Here is a 14918-nt window from a genome sequence, read left to right on the forward strand (position 1 = left end):
TTAGTGTAGTAGATTTAGTGAAACCTTTCCTGATATTGAACCATACCATGTTGTGGTCACTGGAGGCCAATGTGTCACCCACCGAGACCTCTGTGACACTTTCTCCATTGGTAAGTATCAGGTCCAGTATTGCCTGATCCCTTGTCGGTTCCAACACCAGTTGCCTGAGGCTTGCTCCTTTCATAGAGTTTAATAGCCTCCTGCTGCTGCCGGAAGCAGAGGTAAGTGTAACCCAATCCACATCAGGCATGTTGAAGTCACCTAGCAATACTGTGTCCCCACGCAAGGTGATATTTTCTATATCTTCGATTATTTCCATATCCAGGTCATCCTGTTGTCTTGGGGGTCTGTAAATTACGCCAAGATACAAGCATTTGTCCTTCCCTCTGGCCAAATTAACCCAAAGGGATTCCCCAGTATACTGGACATCTGAGATTCTCGTGACCTTAATGTCATCTTTAGTATATAATGCTACACCCCCTCCCATCCTACCCTCTCTGTCCCGGCGAAGCAAGTTGTAACCCGGTATGACCATGTCCCACCCGTGGGAGTCTGTGAGCCAGGTTTCGGATATCGCCACCACATCCAGGTCGGCATTCCTTATTTCTGTTTCCAATTCCAGGATCTTGTTTCCTAAACTGTGTGCGTTGACGTACATAGCCCTCCATGTTATATTTTTGTTACGTCTCAGTGGGGATATTCCTGCTTGAGCTATTTGAACACCTTTAACATTGTTTGTGTTATTTGTGCTTTCCTGAGGCTCAGAACCACAATGTGTACTCCCCATATACCCAGAACTACAGTGTGTACTCCCCCTAGACCCGGAATTACAATGTGACCCATAAATATGATGTGACCCTACTCCCGACTCAAAAGTGTGTGCACTCACCCCTGACCCAGAATTTCGGTGACTACTTTTCTCAGCCTCAAAAATGTATTGGCATTTTAGTTCGCCTGGTATGTTGTTTGTGCCTGTACCCTCCCCCGACTTACCTAGTTTAAAGCCCTGTGGAGTAGGCGGGCTAGGCGGTGTCCAAGGACATTCTTCCCTCTTCTGGTTAGGTGTAGCCCGTCGTGTCCCTGTAGTCCTTGCAATGCTTCTCCATGGTGCAGAAACCCGAAGTTCATCTCCTTGCACCATCCTCGCAGCCAGTCGTTCACCCTCTGTATTCGATCCTCTCTGGCTCTGCCCTTGCCCCTCACTGGGAGAATCGAGGAGAAGACTACCTGCGCATCCATCCTCCTCAGCTTCTCCCCCAGGGCCCTGAAGTCTTCAGGTATGATGTCCGGGCTGCTCCTTGCGGTGTCGTTGGTTCCGACGTGGATTAGAACCATGGGGAAGTGGTCTCGGGGCTTGATGAGTCTGTCAATGCAAGCAGTGACATCCCGGATCCTGGCCCCTGGCAAACAGCAGACCTCTCTTGATTGTAGGTCTGGTCTGCAGATTGGTCCCTCGGTGCCCCTCAGCAGCGAATCTCCGATGACCACCACTCTGCGCTTCTTAGGGGTGGGCTGTACTGTTGATTCCGGAGTTGGAACCGTCTGCTGAACAACTACTTGTAGCTCTTTCTCCGGACCTTCCTGTAGCAGCTGATATCTGTTCCTCAGGGCGATATGAGGTGTCGATGTTGATCTGTCCTGTATGGGGGAAAAAGAGACAGAGTTAGGTCCTTTGCGTTTTCTTGTGGAGGAAGTCACCAACTGCCAGGAGTCAGCGTCTCCAACCACTTCCTGCATTCCGGTAGTTTGTCTCAAGGTGGCCGTTTTGGATGCTATGGGTGTTCCCAGGGTGGTCTTGTCAGGTTCCTGTTCAGCGATCTGAGACAGCTCCTGGATGACTCCATCGATGAAGGTCTCGTCGTCTCGAATGCTCCTTAAGCGCTGAACCTCCTCTCTCAGGCTCTTTAGCTCCATCCAAAGGCTGTCGTCCGGTTGATCCATTACTTCTGTCTGCGTTGAGACTGTAGACATCTTTGAGGGGATGGCCTCAGTCAGTACAGAGACCTCTGCCCTCCGTCCTGGTTCTCCTTCCATCTGTACTCGGACCATAGCCATCCCCTGGATGCTCTCGGTGACTGAACTGCCTGTTTTGATTGAAGTCTTGCTGCTTCTAGTCCTACCTGCCATTACAAAGGTTTATTGTTATTATTTCTTAATTTAAAATTTTATTTATTTATTTATTTATTTATTTTTTTTTAGGATGTTTGTTAGGGTGGGGGCTGTTAGGTGTTGGTCAGTAAGTGTTGAGGGAGGGATAGAGGTAGTTAGTTAGTTCTTGGTCTGAGGGATGGAGTAGTTAGTTAGTTAGTAGTAGTAGTTAGTTAGTTAACAGTTAGTTAATTGTCAGATAAGAACGTCTGTTTGTTAGTGTGCTGGAGAGGTGCTGGAGAGGTGCTTGAGGTCTGCCTGTTAAAGTGGTTTGGGAATAGAGTGATTGGTGAGGTCTGCCTGTTAAGTGAGAAAGATTTAGTAGCTTGTTGGTGAGATAGAAAGTAAGATTGATAGTTAAAGACTTGGTAGAATGCTAAAGAAAGACTGAAGACAATTTATTAGTTAGCTAGTCTTATAAGTTGGGAGTCCGGCTATAGTTGATAGCCCTTTCTTGATGCCCTTCTTGAGGCCCTTCGCAAAGGCGCTCTCGCTAAGGCGAGCGCCTTTGCCGCTCGCCTTCGCCGCGCGCCGAACGGCTGTGCGCCGTTGGCCCCCCCTGGTTAAGGGGGAGTCCGGGCGCTGACGTTGGTGGTGACGCGGAGCGGGTGGGCGGAGCTAACTCTCGCCGCTACCCGCTCTTCACTCTCACCGTCTCCTGCCTCCTCCTGCTTCTCTCCGGCCCCGCTCTCCTGCTGCTTGCAGTCTCCTCCTTCTGCCCTCAGCCGCTTGCTCTGCCTGCCTCCACCACGCGGCCGCCGATTTACTTCGCCCGCGGCTCCCTTCCTGGTTAAGGGGGAGTCCGGGCGCTGACGTTGGTGGTGACGCGGAGCGGGTGGGCGGAGCTAACTCTCGCCGCTACCCGCTCTTCACTCTCACCGTCTCCTGCCTCCTCCTGCTTCTCTCCGGCCCCGCTCTCCTGCTGCTTGCAGTCTCCTCCTTCTGCCCTCAGCCGCTTGCTCTGCCTGCCTCCACCACGCGGCCGCCGATTTACAGTTTGAGTGGAAAATATTTTGAAACTTGGAAAATGGTATGTGGCATGCCTCAAGTCTCTCCAATCTCTCTGATCTTCAATGCTTTCATGAACGAACTTCAATATGTTCTTTGATTGCTAAACTTAACTACTTCTCTTATGTAGATGTCATTAACATTCTTTTCCCAGTGACCATTATTTATTTATTTATTTATTTTTATAGCCTGTCCTCCCCAGGAGCCCAGAATGGGTTACAAGGATACATAGACAAAGTTTTCAGGAACAGAGATACGTACATTACAGAGTCAATAACATGCTACAGGATCAAAACACAAAGCTATAGAATCAATTTCTTACAACTTATAGAGAATGTGACTAAGAACACATGCTTTGCAGAATCTAAGAAAATAAATCATAGAGTCACGAATGGGTACTTTAGTAACATATCTGCAGTGAATGGTAGAAGAACTGGTTGGCAGGCATAGGTGTTCTGAGTAAGGTACATTGAAGCAAGGTCTGTCAAAGTTTGAGACCAGAATTGATACGGTCCATGAAAAGAAGTGTCTTTACTGCTTTCCGGAAGGTCAGTAGGTTATCAATTGCCTTAATGGCAAGAGGGAGTTGATTCCATAATTTAGGCAAGCTATGGGAATGTGATCACTTTCAGGCTGTCTCCCGGTGAAGGCTGTTTGCTGGAGGGTTGGAAAGTCTGAGTTCCTGTTGCGAACAGAGGGACCACTGAGAGTGGTATATTGGGAGTTTATTTGCTACATAGTCAGGTGTCATGTGGAAGCATTTGTTTTATTTTTTATTTATTTATTTAGATTTCTATCCCATTCTCCTGGGAGCTCGGAACAGGTTACAGTAGACATTCACAATAAAATTATAGGACAAAGTTTTATAGGTGGTCGTAGAAAGACATGAGGGGAGACGTAGGGGTGGAGGGGGAGCAAAGAGGGAGGAGGAGGGGGGAGAGCTAGGAGCAAGGAGAAGGCGGTCCAAGAGGCTGTTCATTTGAAGAGGTGAGTCTTCAGTGTTTTTCGGAAGGTCATCAGCGAGTCTTGTGATCTTATCTGGGCAGACAATTGGTTCCAAAGACAGGGGATGCAGTGGCTGTTTGAGTGTCTTTGTGCTGTTTCCATTTGAAGGAACCTTCCTGCAGGGATGCATAGTTGTTTCTCAGCCTCAGAGCGGAGAGGGCAGGCAGGAGTGTATTGAGGTAGTTTTGATGTGATGTAGGCAGGGGTGATGTGGTGGAATCTCTTGTAGGCCATCATGAAGACTTTGAAAACAGCATTTGTTAACTGGTAGCCAATTTTCTGCTTGGAGAGTTGGAATCATGGTAGTCCAGGTCATGTAGGAGGCAGATCTTAGAGTTCTTGACACGCTGGAGGCGTTGAAGTTCTTTGGCGGTGATTCCATTGAAGATGAAGTTACAATAGTCCATTCTGGAGAGAACATAGGCGTAGAGAAGTTGGGCTAGGTCAGGTTTAGTGATATACGGTTTGATCCTTTTTAGCTGGCGTAGGTAGTAGAAGGAGACAGAGACCACTTGAGAGATAGTATCACCCCAAGACTATGCACTTGGTCTTTTGCTGACCAGAGTGTGGAGTCCCAAGATAATGTTGGGCAAGTAAAACTAGTTTTCTTCTTTCTGATCCATAGTAGTTCAATTTTGGCAGCATTTAGCTGGAGTTTATCTGTGGAGCAATTGAAACTAGCCTGGATCTTATTGACTAAAAATTAATCCTAATAAAACAAACATCCTGTGGGTGGTGAGTAAGCATGCTGACGTCCCTCAAGAAAGGATTAAGCTAGTAATGGCCGAAGTGCCACTAAAATAATGCATAAATATTTTGTGGGTATCTATTGACTATGCTAGACATGGACACTTACATCAATGAAATCCTAACCCTGGGGGGAGGGGGGGTTATTGCGGTAGCAGGAGGGAGTGGGCATCCTTCCTGCCATTATTTTTCTTCTGGGTGTCATTGAGGGGGAGGAGCTCAACTCCCCTCTTTTTTATGGGGCAGATATTGTGCGTGTGTAACACATGCACAACATCTGTGCCATTAAAAGAAAAAAGCCCCGACCAGCTTAGTGGCAGGAGGCTGCTTTGGGGCTTCCCCTGCTGCTCAGCTGTTAGGGTTTCCTCACACCGGCTCTGCACATATGTGAGAGCTGGTTTCTAAATGAGCGATCGGATGGGATTACGACTGCCCTTCACAAAAACTAATTTGCTTGGGAAGCCATTTGAACATTGATCACTGTTTAGAAATTGGCCAAAAAATCACCCCACAGCACCCTGCATGGTCTTAACGACCGTTTTTAGTGCATCTACCTCTAAGCCCTTTACTTCATCATGGGATCCTCCCTTCTATACGTCTTCATCCCCCTATCCCCCCACGTAACAACCTATTCACTTACCCTTCAGGATCATGAAGAGATTCCCTTTAAAAATGAGCTTGTAGGTTTGATTGCAAGCACTGCAGGCAGTATTTGCATGAGCTATGTGTAGGGAGTGTGGCTGCACAGAGCACAAGGGAGGCTGGAACACAAAAAATATTGCACCCTTTGTCAACCTCTCCATGCCAGTACAGCCTTCACCGAAGGTAAAAGCTCTCCATGACCAGCAGGTGGAGACTGAGACCAAATTTTTGGTTATAGTACTTGATAGCTGTCCCTCCCACTATCTAACAGTTTTCTCTCAGTCTCCAAGCAGGTGGTAGGTGAGCTGTGCCAGTCTCCCATTGGTAAAGCTGTGGGAATTTGTTTAAGGCTCCTTGTTCCTGTTCTGGGGCAGGACTGAGCTTGGAGGGGCCCTGTTTGGGGGTTTGTCCGACCTCGGGGGTTTCACACTTGACGGGTCTCGTGTTGAGTCCCTCTCCCCCCTACCTCCATCTCCGCAAAATTTTGTAGAGGTGCCTCAGCTGTATACTTGCCACCAATACAGGCAAAGCATATAGCTTTGAGAGCCAGCGGAGTCTGTTCTGTGGGAAAAAAAAATCCTGAGGAAGTGCTGGTCTGAAGGGATCCTTCAGGGCTGTGTAATTGCATTTTTTGTTAACTGGCATTCTTTATTTTCAGCTAGATCGCGTATTGCGCAATGAGCACTTACCAGGAGAAAGTGCTCACTGTGCTCCAGATGCGAGGCACTCACGGCCGGCCTGTGTAAGCGCTGTGCAGGCCGCTGTGAAGGGGAAACCTCATCGGCATTGGGTGCCGACGTCCAGGCTTCCCCTTTGCGAGTGCCTTGCTTGCCAGCAGCTGACAGCGGGGAAGCCCGGGCCTCCCCCGCTGCCCATGCAGGGATTTCCCCAGCCGCCGATGGTCAGGGAAATAAGGTTTCCCTTACCGCTGAGGTTGCTGGGGATTCTCTTTTCACTGCTGCCGGCTTGCCTGTTTTAGCGGCTAGGACAGTTCAGACTTCCCAGCTGCCTCAGAGGTGTCAATTTTGGCGGGATCCACTCTGTTTTTGGCAGGAAGCACCTCCATTTTGTCTGTAGCCTCAGGTGACCTCCCTGTGTTGGAAAGACAGGGACAGGTTTCTGATGGGTCCTCTGCTTTGGCAGTGAGTCCCATTGGGCCGCCAGGGGGTTTTCCCCCAGATTTTCTTTTAACCTTGTGCAAGGCTTACTTTCAAGCGGTCGGGGGACCTGCTTCCGCCACGTGGGTCTCGTGGGGGGAGGGGTGTTCCCTCCACGTCCTCTCCGGTTTGGTCCCCCTCAGCACCAGTCTTGTCCTCGCCTTTTCCTCTTCCCTCGTCCAAGCGGCCATGGGTGTCTTGGGACGAGGATTTTATATCTGAAGAGCAGTTTTCTGTAGACGAGGACCTGGACCTTTTGGGAGACCTCCAAGATCCTCTCGGGGGATGGATGCTGGTAGCGGTGCCTAGCGGTTCTGTCTGCTGGAGAGGATGCATCCGTGGTGTGCATTTTTCAGCGGGACGAGGTCCAGGAGCTGATTCTTCAGGTCTCGGTGTTGCACTTTGAGGAGGAGATGAAGGAGACTCCACATGTGGTGAACCCTCTGCTTTGGGGGATCTGCTCTGCATCCCGCTTGTTTCCTATGCATCAGGATATTCGGGATATTGTCCTGACACAGTGGAAGATGCCAGAGGCGCCTTTTTGTTTTGCGCACTCCATGGCTAGTCTGTATCCCATCCTGGAGGAGATAAGGATACCTTGAAGTTGCCAATGGTGGATACAGTGGTCTCAGCTATTGCTAGGTGGCATATGATGCCAATCGAGGGCTCTTCTTAAGCAGAATTTTGATGTCTCTGCCTTAGGGGTTTAGGTGGCGATATGTGGGGGTCGTGTGGCTCATACCATATTGCGGTGGGCCGAGGGTGTCCTTGACCTTGAGTCTGAAGACTGGTCTTTGGTGGATCAGGAGGTGGTGAAAATTGAGATGGCTGCCTCTTATCTCTCATTCCTTGTGTGGCTTGTTGCGGACATCGGCCAAGTCCATGTCCCTCGGGGTAGCCGTGCATTGTACCTTGTGGCTTCGTGCTTGATCGGCAGATGCGGCATCTAAGGCTAAGCTGACAAAATTTCTTTTTCAGGGGTGTTTTTTGTTTGGCGAGGATTTGGACAAATTGGTTTAGATATTGATAGACTCTAAAGTGCCCCTTCTGTCTGAAGACGGTGCCCGTCCGCCTGCATGGGGTGGCATTGCTTGGGGGCGTTTGCATGAGTTCCACAGATAATCGCCCGAGTCGAGGGGCTGCTTCTTTTCCGGCCTCTGGGTTGTCCCGGGGTCGTTTCTTGCAGTGCATGCAGCCCTTTCTGGGGGCCCGTCGGGTGTGTGTGTGTGACATGATTCCTCTGCCAGCCCTTCTGCCACCTGGCCTGCCCAGTGACTCCTTACTGGCACCTCCCTTGGTTCCGGTGGGTGCTTGTTTGTGAGGTTTTTACCAGGGGTGGGTCGAGATCACATCAGATCAGTGAGGTCCTGGAGGTAATTCGGGACGGTTACACTCTGGAATTTTCCCGCTCATTGCCAGATCACTTTATCACTTCTCCTTGGAAGAAGTGAGCTTTTTGTCAGATGCTTCAAAGTTTGCTAGATCTCAAAGTGATAGTGCCCGTGCCTCCGTCGGAGTGGGGCACCGGCCGATATTCAATTTACTTCATTGTGCCCAAGAAAGAGGGGACTTTTCGGCCCAACTTGGATCTGAAGGGGGTCAACAGGGCTCTGCAAGTTCCGTCCTTTCACATGGAGACCAGCCAGGGGAATTTCTGACCTCTCTCGATCTGACGGAGGCCTACTTTCATGTTCCGATTTGGGCCTCCCATCAGCAGTTCCTGCCCTTTACAATCTGGGGTTGTCACTATCAGTTTTGTGCGCTTTCCTTTGGTCTGGCCACGGCTCCTCAGACGTTCACCGAGATTATGGTGGTTGTGGCGGCAGCCTTGTGCAAAGAGGGAATTCTGGTTCACCCCTATCTGGACGACTGGTTGATCCGAGAAAGTCGTTTCAGGAGAGTTCCTGGGTTACAGCTCGGGTTGTTGGGTTCCTACAGTCGCTTGGATGGGTAGTCAACCTGTCCAAGAGCCGGTTGGCTCCGTCTCAGTGCCTGGAGTACCTGGGGGTTCTTTTCGACATCGGTTTGGGAAGGTCTTCTGCCGGAGGCACATGTGGGCAAGTCGCAGATTCGCCTTCTGATGGCTTCCTGATGTCCCCGGGCTCAAGGTTTTCTCCAGGTTCTGGGGTCGATGGCGCTTCCCTGGACGTGGTTTGGTGGGCCCAAGCTCACATGTGCCTGCTTCAGCATGCTCTGCTTCGGCGGTGGTTGCCCCAGGTGCATGTTTTGGACTCTTCCGTTCCTCTTCGGGGGTTAGCTCGCTGCAGTCTCCATTGGTGGCTACAGTCTTCCAATTTGGTGCAGGGAGTGAACCTGGATCAGCCACAGTGGACGGTTCTTATCACGGACGTCAGTCTCCTTGGTTGGGAAGCTCAGTGTCTCGGTCACTCGGCTCAGGACAGTTGTCTGCTGGAGGAGGCGTCTTGGTTGATCAATGTTCTGGAGACCAGAGCCATCTGACTGGTGTTGCTAGCGTTCCAGACCTTGTTGATGGACAAGTCTGTTTGGGTTCTCTCAGACAATGCCACTGCGGTGGCCTATGTCAATCATCAGGGGGAACCAAGAGTTGTCTGGTGGCATAGGAGGCGGCTCTGCTCATGGCCTGGATAGAGTTGCATCTTCTGGACATATTGGCTTCCCACATAGCAGGAGTGGATAATGTCCAGGCGGACTTCCTCATTCGACAGTCGCTAGATCCAGTCGAGTTGATTGTGTAGACTTGGGGCCCGTCATGGGCCCGATGTCCACGAGTGTCAGTGCTAAAGCACTCTGGTTCTTCAGTCAGCGCAGGGATACTCAGGCCAAGGGGCTGGATGCTCTAGTACAGCCTTGGCTGATAGTGGACTTCCTGTACATGTTTCCTCCTTGGCCGATGGCGGGCAGAGTAGTTCTTCGCATTACTCGGCACCCTGGCTGTGTGATTCTGGTGGCCCCAGATTGGCCCCGGTGCCCTTGGTATGCGGATCTGGTTCATCTTGTGGCAGATAGCCCAACCTTCTGACTCGGGGTCCCTTTCCAATGTTTGATCCGGGTCCCTTTTGTCTTATTGCTTGACTCTTGAGCGAGAATGCCTAGTTAAGAAAGGATATTCAGATAAAGTGATCTCCACTCTCTTGGAGTCCCGGAGACTTTCCACTTCTAGGGCTTATGTGCGTGTGTGGCATAGTTTTGAGGAGTGATGTGCTGTGCAGGAAGTAGTTTCCTTTCATGCCTCTTTGCCTTACATCTTGGCGTTCTTGCAGGATGGCCTGGTCAGGGGCCTCGCCTAGTCTTCTCTCTGGGTTCAGCTTGCAGCCTTGTCCGCTTATTGCGGGTTGCTGCAAAGTAGGCAGTTGACATCTCTGCCAGACATGGTTTGCTTTTTGAGGGTGGCCAAATTGCTTCGGCCTCCGATGTGACCTTCGGTTCCATCTTGGGATCTCAATCTGGTCCTGTCAGTGCTTGTGCGCCCTCCCTTTGAGCCCTTAGGTTTCTGCTCATTGAAGGACCTTACTCTTAAAGCGGTCTTTTGATGGTTATTACTTCTGTGAGACGCAGTTCTGAGCTTCAGGCTTTCTCTTGTAGGCCTCCCTTCCTGGAGTTTTCTAGGGAACGGGTTGTATTGCAGCCTGTTCTTTTTTTCTGCCAAATGTGGTTTCGCCTTTTCATGTCAATCAGTCAGTAGTCCTCCCAGTGTTGGGAAGTAGGGAGGGCTCTTCAGAGCAGAAGCAGTTGCGCAAGTTGGATGTCTGCCGGGTCCTTCGCTCTTATGTTTAGCAGACCCAGGAGTTCTAAAAATTGGATCATCTCTTTGTTCTCTTAGCGGGCCCTCATAAGGAGAATGGTGTTTCCAAGGCTACCATTGCACACTGGATTAAGGAGGCTATCGCTTCCACATATCTTCTTTAGAAGAAATCTGTTCTGGAATTTCTCAAGGCTCATTCCACGGGGTCAGTCAGCTTCTTGGGCTGAGTCTTCTCTTGTGCCACCAGTGGATATCTGTAAGGCTGCGGTTTGGTCTTCCTCTGCATTCCTTTGTTCGCCATTACCATGTGGACGTTCAGGCATGTAGGGACATGGTGTTTGGTGAGCGTGTTCTGGTGTCGGCTCTTCGGGAGTCCAATCTGTGATGGGTACTGCTTTGATACATCCCATCAGTGAAGGCTGTACCGGTCTGGAGAGGTTGACAAAGAAGGAGAAATTAGGATCTTATCTGCTAATTTTCTTTCTTTTAGACCAGGGGTAGGGAACTCCGGTCCTCGAGAGCCGTATTCCAGTCGGGTTTTCAGGATTTCCCCAATGAATATGCATGAAATCTATTTGCATGCACTGCTTTCAATGCATATTCATTGGGGAAATCCTGAAAACCCGACTGGAATACGGCTCTCGAGGAACAGAGTTCCCTACTCCTGTTTTAGACTCTCCAGATCAGTATAGCACCCCACCCTGTCTGTTGTCGTTTGTTCTTGCTGGTTTTTTTCATGTGAAGATTTTGCCTTTTCTGCGAGTTCTAGTATTTTTCTAGAGCTAGGGAGATCAAAGAACAGTGGCTGTGGCTTGGCTGGCGTAGCTGGCGAGCTGTGGGAACATTTAGCTGCAAGGGCCTGTTCTATGCATTTTCCAACAGCATTCCTGTATATTAGTTGGTACTCCTGTTAGGAGTGTTACTTTTTTCTAGTTACCTTTCTTAGTTCTGCTTTGCTATTTGGCAGACTTAGATAGTGGGAGGGATAGCTATTAAGTACTATAACCAAAAGTTTGGTCTCAGTCTCCACCTGCTGGTCATGGTGAGCTATTACCATCAGTGAAGGCTATACCGGTCTGGAGAGTCTAAAAGAAAGAAAATTAGCAGGTAAGAACCTAATGTCTCCTTTCCATTGCTTTCTCTGCTTGGATGCTACAGTGAATGGGATGGGAGTACTAAGGGCATGTTGCACAGGTCATTTTTCTGTTTCAGGATGCCCCTGATCTTATTAGCATCTACCTCTCTAAATTCACGCATTAGTATGCATTAGTACACTTTCTGTCTGTATGTCTGAGTCCTTTAGCATAGCTGATTTTGATATATTAGACCCTGGTACAAAACAAAATAATGTGTTTAACATTTAAGCCCCCTTTTATGAAGCCGTGTTAGGCTTTTTTATCACCAGCCACAGCAGAATTAACTCTGATGCTCGTAGAATTCCTATGAGCATCAGAACTTTTACCACTGCAAAAAATGCTAAAGCAGCTTCATAAAAAGGGGAGGGAGGGGGTTAAGTTAGTTTTGAATATAGTGGTTGGTTTGAAAAGTTTGATAAAAATACAAGTTAGATATATATTTTTTAAAGTTATATTTCTTAACAGTCTCCATCGCGGCCTGTACACTTAGTCCAGTGAGTATCCAGTTTTTCCATCCGGTCAGAAAAATAAGTTTTGTCAAATTTTAAAAAAATATTTGCTTAACTTTTTTTTTTTTTTTAACTGAACTTTTCAAACCATTCTCATACCTTTTATCAGATGGATTGTCACAAATTAGCACTTGTGAACCTAATTTAGGGTAGAATATTGAGTAAATTATGCAGTTTCTCATTCCAAACAAGTTTTGTTGTAAATTTTCTTTCAGGTATCTTTGCCCCTCTTTCCAAAATAAACAAAGCATCAGATTTGATGAAGACTAGCAGAAATGCAGTTACACGTTCTTCCACACCTGTCAAGCCACTGAAAATGGATGTAACTTGCTTAACTTCAAAAGTAAATACTGGTAAGAATGAAAATGTATTGACTGCACAACTTAAGTTTTCAGTTCCATAAAAATTAGGCAGAACATAAAATTGTTAATTGGAAATATGTATTGGAATTTTTCTTTGTTTTTATTTGAAGGAGAAAGTGAAAAGTCAACGCAAACTTAATTATTTAGGGTTCAATATTCAAAAGGGTTCAACTGGGCAGGAGCCCTAGCCAATATTTAGCAGCACTTAACTGGTTTGTGCCACTAAATACTGTATCACCATGAACTAAAATCATCAGGCATTGAACATATAAATGAAAAATCATGAAACTTGACTCTTCCTTAGACCCCAATAAAGAGGAGGAAAGAAAACACAGAAATTATTGGGAGTAAAATTAGAATAATATGCAAAAAAAAAGAAAAGGCTTAAACGCTGGAACCCTGTATTATTCCTGAGCTATACTCCCACCACTAGATAAACTCTTGAGATCTAAAAAAGATCGTAGATGGTCTGGTGCAAAGAACACATACTTTATACCCATATATTTTATAACACATTTACATGGATAGGCTAACAAGAAAGTAGCCCCTAGCTTCCTTGTCTCTTCTCTCATACTCGGAAACATTTTTTGCCTTTCTTGGGTTATTCTAGTTACATCATGATATAACCATAAACGTTGACCACAAAAGATTATTCCAGACTTTTTAAAAGAATAACCTCATAACAGAATTGAGATCTTGTTCAAAGATAAAGTTAATGATTAAAGTTCCTCTTTCTTTACCATCGGTGGATGAATCCTCTAATATTGCCGTAAGATTTTGCAAGTCTTTATCAAAGGCCAAATTCTCACCCCTTGGTTCATCAGAGGGTTGTTGTTTTTTTTTTTTTTTGAAACAGGTAAAAAGTATGCTTTATTTAAGGGCGGGATCTGGTCTTGCGGAAAATTCAAACATTCTACTAGGAACTTTTTTAAAGATCTCAATCGGTGATATTGCTGGTATCCTTGGGCAATTTAACATCTATATCATTTATATTTTACGAGCTGTAGAATTTTGTTCTTTAATAATAGTGGTAATTGAGGATTTTAAGGAAGCTGACTCAGTTTGTATCTTTTCCATACATTCTTACTTAACCTTTACCAAACTGTCTGAAAAGGTATCCATTTTCTTAACTAATACCTCAATATCTGAGGCAGTCTTCTCCACCTTCACATTGACTTTCTTGATAGCCTCAAATAGTATCTCCAGTGTTACTGCTGGGATATTTGCTGAACCTCCTCCTTAAGCGTTCTTTCGACCCAGCAATCCAGCTGGGGCAGTATCTCCTCCCATTGCCTGCTCCGGGGTCTCCTGCTCCTCTCCCTCGGGGTCAGGGTCCAAACTCTGCACTTCTGCTGGACATGGAGGCGCAGAGAGAGGCGGTGGAGATAACGATGTTAGAAGGTCCAGAGACTCGAGTGCTCCCTCACTCAAGTCCAACGCGGAACTCTCCTGCCGCGGGGTTAACCAGGAATCGGCTGGACTCAGCGGCTGTAAAAAATGCTGAATCGTCTGTTGGGCCAGAGATGACGTGAGCAGCGGTAACTGTGCCGCTCTCACATTCCCCTTCCTCTTTGTATGAGGCATATCGATAAGGTATGTAGCAAGTTTCAAATTATTAATGGTTATCAAGAAAAACGCTAAGCCTCCGAACTCAGCTAAATAGCTTCCACCATCTTGTCTTATTATTATTATTATTTTTTTACATTAATATTTTTCTACTTTGCTTCGTTTTGTCATGATTGTTGATTTTCTTGACATAATCTACTTGAGAGCAATATGGCTTTCAAATTTTTTATTTTATCCTAGACCTGTGGAGGGCCATTTTCAAAAAGGATGACTAAGGGCTCCTTTTACTAAGCCTTGCTAGCGGGGTTAACGCGCGTGACTTTTCATCACGCGCTAACCCCTGCTCAAGAGGAGGCGGTAGTGGCTAGCGCGGTCGGTGGTTTAGCATGCGCTATTACGCGCATTAAACCGCTAGCGCGGCTTAGTAAAAGGAGCCCCAAGTCTTGCTAAACATCCAAAGTTGGAAACACAGAAATCTCCATTTTCGAAAGCCAAACCATTAGATCTCCAAAAATAATTTTTTTTGAAAGTCGTCTACATGGACGTCTAGGCTGACAGGATGTCCAACCCTTTGGATGCTTAAATTTATATCTCATTTATCATTGTGATGGACTGACCACAAGACAGAGCAATTGGACACCTTAGAATCTACTGCTGTGAACTTTACATAAAGAGTGCGAGAAGTACATCTCAACTTATACCTCTTATAATTTATGCTGAGCCCTCCAAAACTCCCCCCAAACCTACTGGACACACCTGTCTACCACCCCAATAGCCCTCATGGCTATAGGTGGTGTCTACATGGCAAGAGTAGGGTTTTGGTAGGCTCACAATTTTCATTATAAATGTAGTTGTCAGAGTAGCTTATGGGCCTGGGTCATCCACTAGCCCATCCCCCAGGTTACTTAAGACAC

At 47.3% G+C, this 14918-nt stretch overlaps 1 protein-coding gene across 3 annotated transcripts in view; it reads left to right on the forward strand.

Annotated features, from left to right (window-relative positions):
* CLIP4 (CAP-Gly domain containing linker protein family member 4) overlaps positions 1-14918 on the forward strand; it is a 93582-nt gene that overhangs the window by 57605 nt on the left and 21059 nt on the right. For all 3 annotated transcript variants that reach the window (XM_033939162.1, XM_033939163.1, XM_033939161.1), the window contains exon 9: positions 12292-12429. In XM_033939162.1, coding sequence (XP_033795053.1) covers positions 12292-12429 — 138 coding nt within the window. The remainder of the gene's footprint in view (positions 1-12291; positions 12430-14918) is intronic.

The sequence above is a fragment of the Geotrypetes seraphini genome, chromosome 3 (assembly GCF_902459505.1).
Source record: "Geotrypetes seraphini chromosome 3, aGeoSer1.1, whole genome shotgun sequence".
In the NCBI taxonomy this organism is placed as follows: Eukaryota; Metazoa; Chordata; class Amphibia; order Gymnophiona; family Dermophiidae; genus Geotrypetes; species Geotrypetes seraphini.